General features: G+C 43.7%; 1 protein-coding gene across 5 annotated transcripts; it reads left to right on the top strand.

Annotated features, from left to right (window-relative positions):
- Positions 1–4642: 4642 nt before the first annotated feature.
- On the top strand, positions 4643–15692 carry FIGNL1 (fidgetin like 1). 5 transcript variants are annotated; one of them, XM_075558144.1, is made up of 4 exons: positions 4654–4707; positions 12026–12154; positions 12317–12428; positions 13426–15691. In XM_075558144.1, exons 3-4 carry the CDS (start codon positions 12424–12426, stop codon positions 15464–15466), a joined length of 2046 nt encoding a protein of 681 aa, XP_075414259.1. In that variant the 5' UTR covers positions 4654–4707; positions 12026–12154; positions 12317–12423; the 3' UTR covers positions 15467–15691. The 5 variants fall into 5 exon arrangements, with proteins under 5 accessions (XP_075414260.1, XP_075414259.1, XP_075414262.1 ...); XM_075558145.1 differs by lacking the exon at positions 12026–12154 and having other exon boundaries at positions 4643–4707; XM_075558148.1 differs by lacking the exon at positions 12317–12428 and having other exon boundaries at positions 4660–4707; positions 13426–15692.

Genomic DNA, 15692 nt, shown 5'->3' with positions numbered 1-15692 from the left:
TCATTCTGTGTTTTGATAATTCATTGCAATGGCCCTGCAGAACTCACAACATGAATAAAAATGACTCATTTTCAGCCCAAATGGGCATGAGAGTTATGTTAAACAGAGTTCTCTAGAGAAATAAAACCTGAATGCTAATAATTTTTATATATTTATACAGATAGATATATAACATAAGAAACAAACAGTTAAATTATGAAGCAGTACAAATGGCTCAATGCAACTCACTCCCATGAGACAGTTGTGAGACACTGGCAGTCCTTCAAGTCTTGAGGGCTGGGGAGTAGTCCTCTGTAGAGCCATTCAGGCTATCTGGGCACAGGAAGCAAACAGCAAGGCAGGTCACCAACAGTCAGCCAGATGACAGGATCTGACAGTCCCCCAACTCAAGAGATGTAAATTCCAATGGTGTGGTGAAGCAGGACTTGAAGGAACCTCAAATTACAGCAACACAGTCCACGGGATAGGTGTCCCACAGGTAGTGTAGCTTGCAAATTGAGGCAAAGAACAAGCAAGGCAGCAAGAGACAAGAAAGGCGAGGCTCACGGAGCCACTTATCTCTCTGCTCTTCAATTAACCCCACCTGTGTTTATCAGCCAGGTTGGCACAATGAACCACCTCCAGGGTCATTAGTCAGTGGGAGCAGTGGGGAATTTGAGTATTTAGGTCAGTGAGTGGAGTCAGAGGTGCTTAAATTACACCCCAGTGGGAGTTTTTGCACCTAAGTATGCCTTTGAGTTAAGATTGTTAAGGGCTCCAGGATGAGGAACCTAAATAACCACTGACCCTGGCTGATTTGGCTCCATCCATAAATATACTTTGGGCAGAAAATTCACATCTAAGTTCCTGGCAGAAATTTGCAGAACAGGTGGCAAGAGGAATGCTGCTTAGACAGCTGTATAGATGGGAGGCTGGAAGCTAGGTCGGTGACAAGTTTCCCCTAAATAGGTTAGATAATTCGGGTGGAGATTCGAGATATCACCTCCTTGGGACAGATGTAGGCCCAGTCGGGGAAAAAGGCTTATCTAACTTCTGACTCATTTCTTGGTGTTCAGGATAGTTCAGCCCACATCCCGACTCTACAGGTATCTCCATAACATACTGTCCAGGACCCAAATCACCCAACCCGAGAAACCTAAGAAAGTACTTCCTCTCGTTTTCTTTAACAAACATACTTGCAATGTCTGTTAAAGAACATTGTACTGTCATTAATGTTTTAAAATGTTAATGTATTTAATAATTATTTTAAAATTCTGTGAGGTAGGCTCAGTTATTCGTCTCATTTTACAAATGAAACGGAGGTACAGAACTATTCAGAGACTCTCTGGGGTCACACCACGCATCAGTTGCCGAGTTGGAACCGGAGTCCAAGTCGTCTGACACTAGCACCTACTCTGAACTGCGGAACTATGCTACCAGATATGCTGTTTGTTGCTCACTATCAACCACCGCTCATGATAACTGGCAGTGAGGCCCTTGTAATTCTCACCACTGTATGTATCCAAGTGGAGATGGGAAAATCAAAGGCTCGGAAGCGATAAAGAAATTTCTCTATGACAGGAAATTAAACAATTGTTAAATTCTTTTTTAGAGCTGAGATTCTAATACTTATCAAACTCTAAACTCACTGCCATCAATCGAGTCGATGTTAACTCACAGCAGCACTGCTTCCCAGTTTACTGGAGTGGAAAGGTCGCCTATCTCCTCCACGCAGCTGGTGGGTTTGAACAGCTGACCTTGCAGCTCAACACTACATCACCATTCCATGAAGAAATAAGATAATTTCCCTTCAATCATTACATAAAAGTTTACCCCCCCCAAAAGGGGGTGGATTACTTTTCAATCATAAACTCTAATCAGGGCCACTAGTGTAAAGCAAAAGGAGGGCAGGCATGATTATAATATTGATAATAACAAATTTATAATTTATATAATGCTTACTGAGGGTCAGGCTCGGATCTCCATGAATTGATCTTCAGATATCAACTTGATTGAGCTCCCCACAGAGGTCGCTCTAGACTATTGGAGCTGGGATTCATACCTAGAATGGGACTGAGAACACTGCTCTTAACACTCCACCACACAGCTCCTGTGCAGTGAAGCTAGAGACAATTCCCCTTATGATTCGTTCAGTACACCTGAAATTATCTTCTGACTTATGCATTGAATTCCTCCACTCCAGACCCACACGCATCTTACTTCTGACTAATTGTGGGGTGATTGTACCCTCATATGTCCTTCGGCTTTTTTCCCTCCCACTTATTTCAGGTAATGAGAGCTTTGAAAACATAGTGGAATCAAGACGCACTCAGAGAACTTCACTGAGAAGAAATTGAATTGAGATTCAGTTGCTTTATCTTTAACTCCAGTGCGTTAGCCTGGAGTCTCTAGAGCAGTGGTTCTCAACCTGTGGGTCGTGACCCCTTTGGGAGTTGAACCACACTTTCACAGGATTTGTGTGATTCATAACAGTAGCAAAATTACAGTTATGAAGTAGTAATGAAAATAATTTTATGGTTGGGGTGCCACTACAACACGAGGAACTGTATTAAAGGGTCGCAGCATGAGGAAAGTTGAGAACCACTGCTCTAGAGAAACAAATCCAGTGTGTATGTATGTGATCGCTCTGTATACATATATGTGTATAGAATCAAGAAAGGTGTGCTGTAGGGTTGTATCCTCTCCTCTCATACTCAAACTGTCTGCTGGGCAAACCGTCAAAGAAGCTGGATTATCTGAGGAGGAACGCAGTATCAGGACTGAAGGGAGGTTTATTAACAAGGCTGTGCAGATGATATTACCTTGCTTGTCAAAGGGAAGATTTGAAACACTTGTTGGATGGATTACAACTCAAAGTAAAGCCTTCAATATGGATTATCACTCAATAGAAAGTACTGTATGTACTCGAATATAAGCCGACCCGAGTATAAGCCGAGGTACCTAATTATTACCCGGGAAACCAGAAAAACTGATTGACTCGAGGATAAGCCTAGGGTGGAAAATGCAGAAGCGATTGGTCAGTTTCAGTAATCAAAACAAATGAAAATAAAATTACTAAAAATTGAGACATCAGTGGGGTAATGTATTTAAATATTTATTTTAAATAATAAAACATAAATAAAAGGACAAGTCATTTAACATTAGTAAACCAGCACTGTAAGTGGAAAATAGGTTCAACAAAAACAATGAGGTATCAACAATGATACCTTAAGAGTATTATTCCCTGAGCTCAATCAGCAACCAAGCTAAAGTGTAAAGAGTTAAAATCCTTCAAAACTGGATTCCTCATCATCATCCGTATCCCAATTGCAGAACTTCAGCTGGTGTGAGGTCATCATACACGCTGTCCTCACTGAGATCGCCGTCATCATCATCACCGCTGTCATTTTCGTACAAAGCGTAGCATTACTAATACTACATTTCTGGAAGGCACGTCGCACCATGTCTTTTGGAATGTCTTCCCATGCATCTCGAACCCACTTTGCTCTTAACTCTATGTCAGGCTTCATGAGATTTCCTCCTTTTGCTAGTCGGGCTTGACCAGATGACATCCATTCATGCCACATCCTTCGCACACGGTATTTAAAAGGCTTATTCAAAAATACATGTCATAGGACGGCTCTGATTGGTTAGATGTGAGTAAACAAACATTCAAAGCCCTGCAGTGTCAGCGGGGCTTTGAATGAACAGCGGAGGAACGGCGAGAGATAACGGGCCAGGCGCTCTTCCCATTAAGGGGAGCAGGTGGGGGGGGCGTGAGATGATACACCTCACTGGGGTACCACTGACCCGTGTATAAGCCAAAACTCGGCATATACACGAGTATATACAGTAAATCAAAATCCTCACACTGGACCAGTAGGAAACATCACGATAATGGAGAAAAGATTGAAGTTGTAAAGGACTTCAATTTGCTCGTGGAAGCCCACGGCCACCACCACTGCTCCCTTTTGCTCCTAGAATATTCACTACCCTGGAGTCGATTTCCACGTGAAGCGACCCTATAGGACCTGTCCCTGTGGGTTTCGGAGACTTTAGCTTTTTAAGGGCGTCGAAGCTGATGATTTCAGACTGCTGACCTTGCAAATAATTGCCCAACTGTAACCCATCCTGCCACTCTTTTAATTTTTGTAAGGATTTAAAAAACAAAACACAACAACAAAGCATTTACACAATGAAAACAAGACAACTTGTTATTAGCTATGAATTATCTTTCCTTTTTTTAATCTGGCGTAGTGGTGATGGGCTGGACTGCGATCCTCAAGGTCGACAGTTCGAATCCATCAGAAGCTCGGTGGGAGAAAGGCTGAGCTTTCTACTCGGCGAACAGTTACAGTCTCGGAGACCCACAAGGGGTCGCTGTGGGGCAGCTTTGACTCGACGGCGGAGAGTTTGTCTTTAAGCGAACTCTCTTTTTTAGCAACCATTACAAGCCTTTATAAAAACGGGCTGGGGCAGAAGTACTCCGCCATCTCCCGCCCCGCGGACTTGCGTGCGCTTTACCTGCCCCAAGACGCTCGCCCCGCCCAGTCTCCGCTCCCACCGCCGTCCCCCCGCGTGCGCGCGCCCGCCCTTCGCACAGCACGTACGCAAGCGGCGCGGCCGAGCACGTAAGCAGCGCGCGCACAGTGCGCGCACAGTGCGCAAGCGCGAGCCAAGGACCCGCGACTTTTGTAGGCTGCTGGCGAACGGGGTTCAGCGACTCGGGTTAGTCTGGGCGACGTTAGCGGTGGCGGCTGAGGCGGTTTGGGGGAGCGGATATCACGGCTCTTCAGGGGTGCTGGGTGGCACGCGGAAGGGGCAGAGGGCGCTGACCTGTTTGTGGGGACGCCGCGGGCGGCTCGGGGCGTGGGGCCTGTAGGAGGACGCCCCCTGCAGGAGCGTGCGGGGCCGGGGCCCGCGTCGTGCAGGCCGGGCTCGCGGCCGTGGGCCGTGGGGGAGGGGCGCCGCGCGGGCCACGGCGCTGAGGCAGCCGGCGGGTGGAAGGGACCTCAGGACCGCGGGAAAGCCCGAGGTCGCTCAGCTCTCTCTGGAAGCTACTACGGTGCAGACTTGCCTCCCGCACCCCTCCTGGGGGGGGGGGGGCTGCCGAGTGGATAGCTTGGATTTTATCTTTATCTTGGGTTAGGGATTCATAATCCAAGTTTGTAATTGTCAGGGAAGCGATTAGGTGTTGCTTTTTTTTTTTTCTCCCCTTTCCTGAAAATCGGGCGGTAGGCCAAGTAAATTTGGGCTTCTATGAGTCAGATCAAGAAAACGACTTGATCCAAGTTTAGGAAAGCTTCAGCTAGGCAGATGGAGTGTGCGGGTAGTTGTGTTCTGGTTTGGAAGTAGGTCTACGGTGTGAGAACCAGTGAGCTGGTTGATTGAGGGCTGGAGCCTGTTAGTATTTTTACAACCTCAATCGAGTTTCCAAGACTACATCTTTTTGGGAATGGACACTCTTAGCTCTCTCTAGAATAGCGGCAGGTGGGTTTGTGGATATGAACTGTGAACCTTGCAGTTATCCCCATATGCTGAATGAAGTAAGCCAAGCACCAAAGAATACATACTGTATATAAGATTTTAGAAAACACAAAATGGCTTTAGTGCCCGAAACCGTATTAGTGATTGGTTGGGGGCGGGGAGAATGCAAAGGGGAAGAGGTGACTTTTTGTTTTTTTTTAAGATAATTCTGTTTAAAAGAAAAAACGTTTGAGGTATTACAGAGCATATCAGTTTTACATTTAATTCATAAGCATTTTGGTTCAACTAGTTTATAGCAATCCCCTCAATGTACTGTCAATGTGCGGTCACTTATTCCACTTCTTGTGTTTCTGATCTCCATTCCCCCTTTCCCAACCCTCTGCACTTTGTCCTTCAGTAAATGCTGACCTTTTGATTTTAAATGGTTGATTACTATAAATCTGGAAGTGATGGCAAAGGTCATGGTGAATTAAGTTCCAGACCAACAGATGACTAAGGACCACTTAATCTAAGGGATTCTAGCAGTCTTTATCAGACCAGTAAGCATGCTGTTTTAGGATTCAGTTCTGTACCACATTTTCTTTCTACTCCATCAAGACTTTCATGTGAGCCTTTTCAGAGCAGTTGATCGTAGTAACTGGGAACCAGATAGTACCTCTGGTGTCAGGTGTATGGAGGCATATTTAAGTGATCCATTAATGAATTTAGATTTTCATCACTTGTCTTTCCTCTAGATGGGAGACACCAGTAGTTGTACTTTAAGTGGTTGCTCACCAGCTCTTAACACCCCAAATCACTATTTGTGAATTATGCTATGCCATTTGACCTTGGTGTCCTCTCAGACTATGTTCCTGATCTCCCAGGCCCAACAACTTACTTCCTCAGGCGTTTGGTTTTGTCTTAAGTTTTCATAACTTGCTCCCTGTATTCTCCACTATTTACTTGGACATACTTGCAGGAGAGGTAAACACATAGGTAGAATAGCGGCAGGTATTGGTGGCATACTAGGCTTCCACTCAGACCTGTTTTGCTAGCATGTCTGTCCAAGTATCTCATAGATATCCACCACTGAAGGATTGTCTATATAACAGTGTTTGCCTCTTGCTTGAACTTTTGCAACTCCCCACCCACCACCACACAGTATCTTCCCCTGACTTCATCTTTTTTGCTAACCTCCCTCTTAACCTCCATTCACCCAAGTTAACACTTGTCTGTTCTCTCTAGCCTGTGACTTACCCTTTCTCGGAAACTTCTTCAATCCCTGGTAACCATCAAATACAAGGGGGGCGGGTACCCCACCAAAACTCGAATCAAAACAAAACATTAGGGACTCATACAACTCTTATCACAATCCATACATACATCAATTGTGTAAAACACATCTGTACATTCTTTACCCTCATCATTCCCCTCTCTCTCCCCCCTCCCTCATGAGCCCTTGATAATTTATAAATTATTATTTTGTCATATCTTGCTCTGTCCGACATCTCCCTTCACCCCCTTTTCTGTTGTCCGTCCCCCATGGAGGAGGTCACATGTAGATCCTTGTAATCGGTTCCCTCTTTCCAACCCGCTCACCCTCTACCCTCCCAGTGTCACCCCTCACCCCCTGGTCCTGAAGGTATCATCCGCCCTGGATTCCCTTTGCCTCCAGCTCCTATCTGCACCAGTGTACATCCTCTGCTCTATCCAGACTTGCAAGGTAGAATCTGGGTCATGATAGTTGGGGAGGAAGCATTTAGGAACTGAAGGAAAGTTGTATTCTTCATTGGTGCTACATCGCACCCTGACTGACTCATCTCCTCCCCTAGACCCCTCAGCAAGGGGATCTCCCGTGGCTGACTAATGGGCTTTGGGTCTCCACTCTGCACTTCCCCCTTCATTCACTATGGTAAGATTTTTTTGTTCCGATGATGCCTTATACCTGATCTCTTCGACAACTCATGATCACACAGACTGGTGTGCTTCTTCCATGTGGGCTTTGTTGCTTCTGAGCTAGATGGCCGCTTGTTTACCTTCAAGCCTTTAAGACCCCAGACACTATCTCTTTTTTTTTTTTTTTTTGACACTATCTCTTTTGATAGGCGGTCACCATCAGCTTTCTTCCCCACATTTGCTTATGCACCTGTTTGTCCTCAGCGATCATGGAGGTGTGTACCCATGATAAGATATTTTTGTTCTTTGATGCCTGATAACTGATTCCTTCGGAACCATGTGATCACACAGGCTGGTTTGTTCTTCCATGTGGGCTTTGTTGCTTCTGAGCTAGATGGCTGCTTGTTTATCTTCAAGCCTTTAAGACCCCAGATGATATATCTTTTGATAACCGGGCACCATCAGCTTTCTTCACCACATTTGCTTGTTCACCTGCTTTGTCTTCAGCGGTTGTGTCGGGAGAGTGAGCATCATAGAATGCCAATTTAATAGAAGAAAGTATTCATGCATTGAGGGAGTGCTTGAGTAGAGGCCCAAGGTCATTCTACCACCTTAATACTAAACTTATAAATATAGGCACATAGATCTATTTCCCCATCCTCATATATATGTTTGCATATGTACATGTCTTTGTCTAGACCTCTATAAATGCCCATTGCCTCCTAGCTCTTTCCTCCATTTCCCTTGACTTTCCTCCTGTCCCACTATCATGCTCCGTCCCCACTTGGGTTTCAGCTATACCTCTTCGTTACCTTACCCTTGATCATTCCCTACCAGGCCTTCCACACCCACCTCACCACCAATTTTGATCCCTTGTTTTTCCCTTGTCCCTTCTTAACACCACTTCCTTACTCCCCTTCCACCCCTATCCCATGTCCCCCCGGAACTGTCGGTCCCATTGTTTTTCCTCCAGATAGTTCATCCAGCCTATCTTATTTAGACCTGCGGAGATACTAACATGCACAAAAACAAGACAGAGCAAAACCAAGCAACAGTATACAACAAACCACTGACAAAGAACAAAACAAAACACATCAAGAAAAAAAAGCTTGTAAGTTCAAGGATCGTTTGTTGGCCTTTAGGAGTGTTTTCCAGTCCAGTCTGTTGGGACACCACGCCTTGGCCCCAAAGTCCACTTTCAGCATTCCCTGGGGACCTTGCCGTTCCATTCCCTTGCTATTCCGCTGCACTTGCCCAGTGCTTTGCTTCGGTGTGGTGGGATCAGGTTGGCGCAATTCCCACACTGTGTCTCTGGTGCTGTCCCCTGCAGGACCATGAGTCAGTGAGGGACGTCATATCTCATAGTGGGGCTGGCCATGTGGTCCTCTCTGTGGACTGGCTGCTCTAACGGGTCATCATCCTCAGGGCCTGGTGGGCCAGGATGTGCTCCACTCTCTCCAACTCCCCCTTCATCTGCTCCCATGTGCTCTGATCAGATAAGTCCTTCTCCCGGAGCTGCAGATGCAATGCCGTCCTTTGAACCAAATTCTTCTGGGGGAAACGGCAGGCATCCACTTAATATTTGGTACTGGGGCCAGCCTCCCAGACCTCTCCACTGGTTCTCTATTCCACGCCGGAATGTTGCATTCACACCTTGAGGCCCTGGGTTGAAGTCCAGTCCCTTTTTCCCTGTGGAGATATAAACAATACACCCCCCCCCCTTGGGTGGTTTAGCACCCCATGCCCTGCTCCGCTTTTCTTCCTTATATTCATCCTTTTTTCCCCCCCTTTCCCCAGTTGTCTACCATGTGCATCTCTGGATTTGATCTGGTCTCTGCCATACAACACGGTCCTCACCCCAAGAATGTTTGTATGCAGTAGCTTTTTCCCTATGCCCCTTTTGCATTTTTATTTTTAATACTTACCTCAGTGGGCTCATGTTGTACTTGTCCTTTTGTGCCTGACTTACTTCGCTTAGCATGATTTCCTCCAGTTCTTCCCATGCCGCTATGTGCTTCATACTTTCATCACTGCTTTTTAGTGATGCGTAGTACTCAGTTGTATGTATATACCACAGTTTTTTAATCCAATCGTCAGTTGATGGAAATTTAGGTTGCTTCCAACTCCTTGCAATTGTGAACTGTGCTGCAATGAACATTGGATCACAGAAGTCTGGCCTTGGTTTGTTTCTTGCCTCTTCTGGGTATATGCCCATAGGGGGATTGCTGGGTCATATGGTAACTCTATTTCCATCTGTTTTAGATATCGCCAGATTGATTTCCATAGTGGCTGTACATACTTACAGGTCCACCAGCAGTGGATGAGGGTTCCTGTCTACACACAGCCCCTCCAACACTTGTTGCTTTCTGATTTTTTGAATTGGGCTATCTTTGAGGGTGTCAGGTGGTACCTCATTGTTTTAATTTGCATTTCTCTTATGGCTAAAAATCTGGAAAATTTTCTCATGTTGTTGGCCATTCGGATTTCTGCCCCTGTGAAATTTCTGTTCAAGTCCTTTGCCCACCTTTCAAGTGGGCTATTTTTTTCTTTTTGGAAGCTAGCAGAGTATTGTAGATTTTAGTAATAAGGCCTTTGTCTGATGTGTCATTGCTAAAGATGTTTTCCCAGTTCGTGGACTCTCTTATTACTCTCTTGGTGAATTCTTTCGATGTACACAGGTGTTTTATCTTCAGTATATCCCATTTGTCAATTTGTGCCACCTCTGTGTTTGTGTCCTTCCCTATTTCTGATAACCTGTGTATTCCCTGCGCCAAAGTTCTCAAGTTGGTCCCAATTCCCTCATTGATGGCCCTAATAGTTTGGGGTTTAACTTCCAGGTCTGTGATTCACCTTGAGTTTATTCTTGTGCATGGAGTGAGATAAGGGTCTTGCTTCATTTTTCTACAGGTAAATATCCATTTTTTCCAGCACTACTTGTTAAAGAGGGCATCTGTTTACCATTTGATATTTTTGGGGCCCTTATCAAAGATCAGTTGTCTGTATGCTGATGATTTTATTTTTGGGTTTTCAGTTCTTTTCCATTGGTCTAAGTATCTGTCATTGTACCAATACCATGCGGTTTTGACAACTGTGGCTGTATAGTATGTGCTAAAGTCAGGTAAAGCAAGCCCTCCCACAGTGTCCTTCTTTTTGAGGAGTTCTCTGCTAATTCTGGGGTTCTTCCCTCTCCATTTGAAGTAATCAGTTTTTCCATTTCTTTGAAGAAAGATGAGGGTAATTGTATCAGGATTGCAATAAACTTATATAGTGCCTTTGGAAGCACTGATATCTTGACTACAGAGTCTTCCAATCAACGAGTATGGGATATTCTTCCATTTGTTGAGGTTGCTCTTGGTTTCTTGTAATAGTGTTCTGCAGTTTTCCCCATATAGATCTTTTGTTTTTTTTAGTCAGGTATATCCCTAGATATTTCAATTTGCGTTTGGCTATTGTGAAGGGTACCTTCTTTTTGATCTCTTCTTCTGTGGTCTTATCTGATGTGTATAACAGTCCGATGGACTTCTCTTTGTTGATCTTGTATCCTGCCACTCTGCCAAACTCCTCTATTTCTTCCAGTACTCCTCTTGTGAACTTTTGGGCTTTTCCATATATAAAATCATATCATCTGCAAATAATGATAGTTTTACTTCTTCCTTCCCCAGACGAATACCTTTGATGTCTCTTCTTTGCCTTATGCTGTTAGCTAAAACCTCCAGCTCGATATTAAATAAGAGTGGGGACAAGGGGCATCCTTGTCTGGTCTCCTTTTTCAGTGGGATTGTGTTAGTCTTTTCTCCATTGACTATGACTTTGGCTGTTGGTTTTTCATATATAGCTTGTATTGTCTTGAGGAACTTTCCTTCCATTCCTATCTTCTCAAGTGTCTTAAACAGGAATTGGTGTTGGATATTGTTGAATGCTTTTTGTGCATCTATCGATATTATCATGTGGTTCTTATAGTTTTCCGTGTCAATGTGACGAATAATACTAATGGTCTTTCGTATGTTGAACCATCCCTGGTATGAATCCCACTTGGTCATGGTGAATTATTTGTTTTATATATTTTTGTATTCTCTTGGCTAGTATTTTGTTAAGGATTTTTACGTCAATGTTTATTAGGGATGTTGGTCTGTAGTTCTCGATTCTTGTGGGATCCTTGCCTGGTATTGGTTTCAGGGTTATACTAGCTTCATAGAAGGAGTTCGGGAGTTTGCTATCTTTTTCTATGTCTGGAAGAGTTTGTATAGGATTGGTGTTAGTTCTTCCCTAAATGCTTGGTAGAGTTCTCCAGTGAAGCCATCTGGTCCAGGGGATTTCTGTTTGTAATCTCTTGATAAACTTGTCTATTGCTATGGGTCTGTTGAGATTCTTGACGTCCACCGAGGATAGTCTAGGGAGGGATTGTTTTTCCAAGAATTTGTCCATGTCTTCCAAATTGTTGAATTCATTGGAGTACAATCCTTCATAGTACTGTGTAACTAATCTTTTGATTTCATTAGGGTCTGTTGTAATGACCCCTCTTTCATCCCTTATTTTTGCTATTGAGATTTGTTCCCTCCTTTCTTTGGTTAGGTAACCCGAAATTTTTTCCCAAAGCTATGAATTTAAATTTTTTTACAAAACAACTATCACTTTCAAAGTACTATGTCAACTCTGTGATTCCATTCTTGGAAATATTTTTCAGACTCGTGTTTGGATGCCTGACAGCAGCTCCCCTTTTTTTTCTTTACCTCTTCTATGTCTTCAAATTGCTGCCCTTTCATGTTCCTCTGCATTCGCAGAAACAAAAAGAAGTCACATGGAACGAGATTAGGTGAGTAAGGTGTGGGGCAAGAAGAGGCATGCTGTTTTTTTGCGAAAAGCTGGCACACTGAGATGGCTGAGTAAGCAGGTGCATTTTTGTGGTAGCAAATCCACTTGCCCATCTGCCACAAATCAGGCCTTTTTTGTCACACATTATTATGCTGTTTTTCAGAACCTCTAAAAAGAAAACTTGACTAACAGTCTGACCTGGTGGAATGAACTCCAAATGCACTGTAAGTCGACATTCGCCTCCATTGTGGAAGTTGGCGGACATCCATAATGAGGTTTGTCGTCAGTGGACATTTCACCTTTTTGAAACGAGAAAACCACTCGTACACTTGAGTCTTTGCCATAGCCCTGTCCTTGTAAGCTGTGTTCAACATCAAAACAGCGTCTGCAGCATTTTTCCCGAACAGGAAACAAAATTTCACGGCCACACACTGTTCTCTTAAATCGACCCTCACAAAAAACGAGGTTCGAGCAAAACTGCTTGTATGAAAACATTTTCTGTCGCCAGGGACAACCTGTCCAGGCAACACCACTGGGTACACTCAGAGTGAGTTGCTAGAAGCTCACCTACCGAGAAAAATGTGTACTATGAGAGCTCCTCCCTGACCAGCCGAGTGCAATTCTGTTGTGTTGTTTTTGTGTGTGGCAATACCCCCTTGTAATGTTTCTTTTAGTATGAAAACCATTTATTGACTTTTTATAGTAGTGGTCTCACAATATTTATCCTTTTGTGATTGCCTAATTTTACTCAGCGTAATGCCCTCCAGGTTTATCCATGTTATGAGTTGTTTAGAAGATTCGTTTTCTTTAATGTTGAGTCGTATTCTGTTGTGTGTGTGTACAAAAGTTTATCCATCCACTGATGGGCTTTTAGGTTGTTTCCATTATTTTCTATTTTGAGTAGTGCTACATGAACATGGATGTGCACACATTTACCCTGTTATGGTTCTTCATCCTCGATGCTACATACTAAGTGGAGGGATTTACTGGGCCATATGATGCTTTATCCCCAACTTCTTAGGAAGCATTGTCCTGCTTTCTACAGTGGTCCCACCAGTTTATAGTCTCACCAGCAGATTATGAGAGGTCCCAAAGTGTGACCTGTTTGTTACTCTGAGTCCTTATTTATACTTTGAGTGTTTAAGAAGCTTTATGGAGCTCCATGAGAAGTCTATAAGTTAGACATTTGAAACCCAGAGACTGTCCTGTTATTTTTTCTCCCTTTTTTTTATGATACTGATTTTTTTTCTTTTAATTTTATTTGTTTGGTAGGACTTCCAAAATGCAGACCTCCAACTCTAGATCTGTGCACTTGAGTGAGTGGCAGAAGAATTATTTTGGAATCACATCTGGCATATGTTCTTCAGGACAGAAGGCAGATGCATACCGTGCCCAGATACTGCGCATTCAGTATGCATGGGCAAACTCGGAGATCTCCCAAGTCTGTGCTACCAAACTGTTCAAAAAATATGCTGAGAAATATTCTACAATTATTGATTCTGACAATGTTGAAACTGGCTTGAATAATTATGCAGAAAACATTTTAACTTTTACATCTCAGCAAGCCGACAGTGACAAGTGGCAGTCTGGATTGACAATAAGTAATGTTTACAAAATGAGTCATGTACAAGAGATGATGAAAGCTGGCAAAGCATTCAAAGACTCTCTGTTGGCACCTGCTGACTCATCGGTAGTAATCTATAAAGAGGCCAATGCCTTTGATTCTCCAAAATTTAGTGTGTATGGTTTTGGAGAGAATAAACTTTCAGCTACCACAAGTCATAGCACAGATAGGGCTCAAGCCGCCCCAGAAAATGTAAGTTCTTTAGAGGGTCCTCAGAATACACAGGCAGCAGTGGTGACTAACACTAGTAAAACCTGCCCTGCATTCTCGGTGCCCGTAGGCGAGTCCGCCCCTGCAAAATTCCACGCCACACCGTTATTGGGAAATGTCAAAAGGGAAAGTCACGGCTCTCCAAAAGCCAGCATGGGACTAAATGTGCTGTCATCTAACCAGTCTTGTTTTTCTTCTGGTTGCCAAAATTCCCAGGAAAAGAAGGCTTTCTATAGTGTTGGTACCAGTTGCATTGATACACTTTCCAATCCAATTCTGAATAAGTCTTTCAGTAAAATCGAAGATAATTGCCAGCGAGAGGAGAACACCCTGCCTACTTTCAAAACTGCTAAAGAACAATTATGGGTTGACCAGCAAAAAAAGTACCACCCTCAGCGGGCATCAGGATCTTCGTATGGCAGTGTAAAAAAGTCTCTGGGAGCTGGTAGATCTCGAGGAATATTTGGAAAATTCGTTCCTCCTGTACCCAAGCCAGATGGGGGAGATCAGAATGGTGGAATGCAGTACAAATCTTATGGGGCAGGACCCACGGAACCAGCTTATCCGGTTGATGAGCGTTTGAAGAACCTGGAGCCAAAGATGATTGAACTTATTATGAATGAGATTATGGATCATGGACCTCCAATAAATTGGGAGGACATAGCAGGAGTGGAATTTGCCAAAACCACGATAAAGGAGATAGTTGTGTGGCCCATGCTGAGACCAGACATCTTTACTGGTTTACGGGGGCCTCCTAAGGGAATTCTGCTCTTCGGTCCTCCTGGGACTGGTAAAACTCTGATTGGCAAGTGCATTGCAAGTCAGTCTGGGGCTACATTCTTCAGCATTTCTGCTTCATCTTTGACTTCTAAATGGGTGGGTGAGGGAGAAAAAATGGTCCGTGCATTGTTTGCTGTTGCAAGGTGTCAGCAACCAGCAGTGATATTTATTGATGAAATTGATTCCCTATTATCTCAAAGGGGAGATAGTGAGCATGAATCTTCTCGAAGGATAAAAACCGAATTTTTAGTTCAATTAGATGGAGCTACCACATCCTCTGAAGATCGCATTCTCGTGGTAGGAGCAACCAATCGGCCACAAGAAATTGATGAGGCTGCCCGGAGAAGATTGGTGAAAAGACTTTATATTCCTCTCCCAGAAGCTTCAGCCAGAAAACAGATAGTAGTCAATCTCATGTCCAAGGAGCAATGCTGTCTTAAGGAAGAGGAGATTGACCTGGTCGTGCAGCAATCTGATGGCTTTTCCGGGGCAGATATGACACAGCTTTGCAGAGACGCTTCTTTGGGTCCGATTCGCAGTTTACAAACTGCTGACATTGCCACCATAACACCAGATCAAGTCCGACCCATAGCTTACATTGATTTTGAAAACGCTTTTAGAGCTGTTCGACCCAGTGTGTCTCCAAAAGATTTAGAACTCTATGAAAACTGGAACAAAATGTTTGGCTGTGGAAAATAAATGGTACAGTTGCAATGAAAAGGTGGCATCTTTCTGATAAAAGTTTTGTCATTTTTAGCATAAGCTACTGGGAGTTTATCAGTTGTATATTCTAGTGTATATTGTGAGTTCTGTACCTCAAATCCTGAAATATAATTACATAATGATTGCTTATATTTTACAGTTGGGTGACATAACATTAAATAAGTTTTACTTACCCTCTATCCTTTACTTGATGTGTCTTGTT

Source organism: Tenrec ecaudatus, chromosome 9 (assembly GCF_050624435.1).
Source record: "Tenrec ecaudatus isolate mTenEca1 chromosome 9, mTenEca1.hap1, whole genome shotgun sequence".
Lineage (NCBI taxonomy): Eukaryota > Metazoa > Chordata > Mammalia > Afrosoricida > Tenrecidae > Tenrec > Tenrec ecaudatus.
Note: the sequence above shows the minus strand (reverse complement) of the source record. Positions and strands in the feature narration are given on the sequence as shown.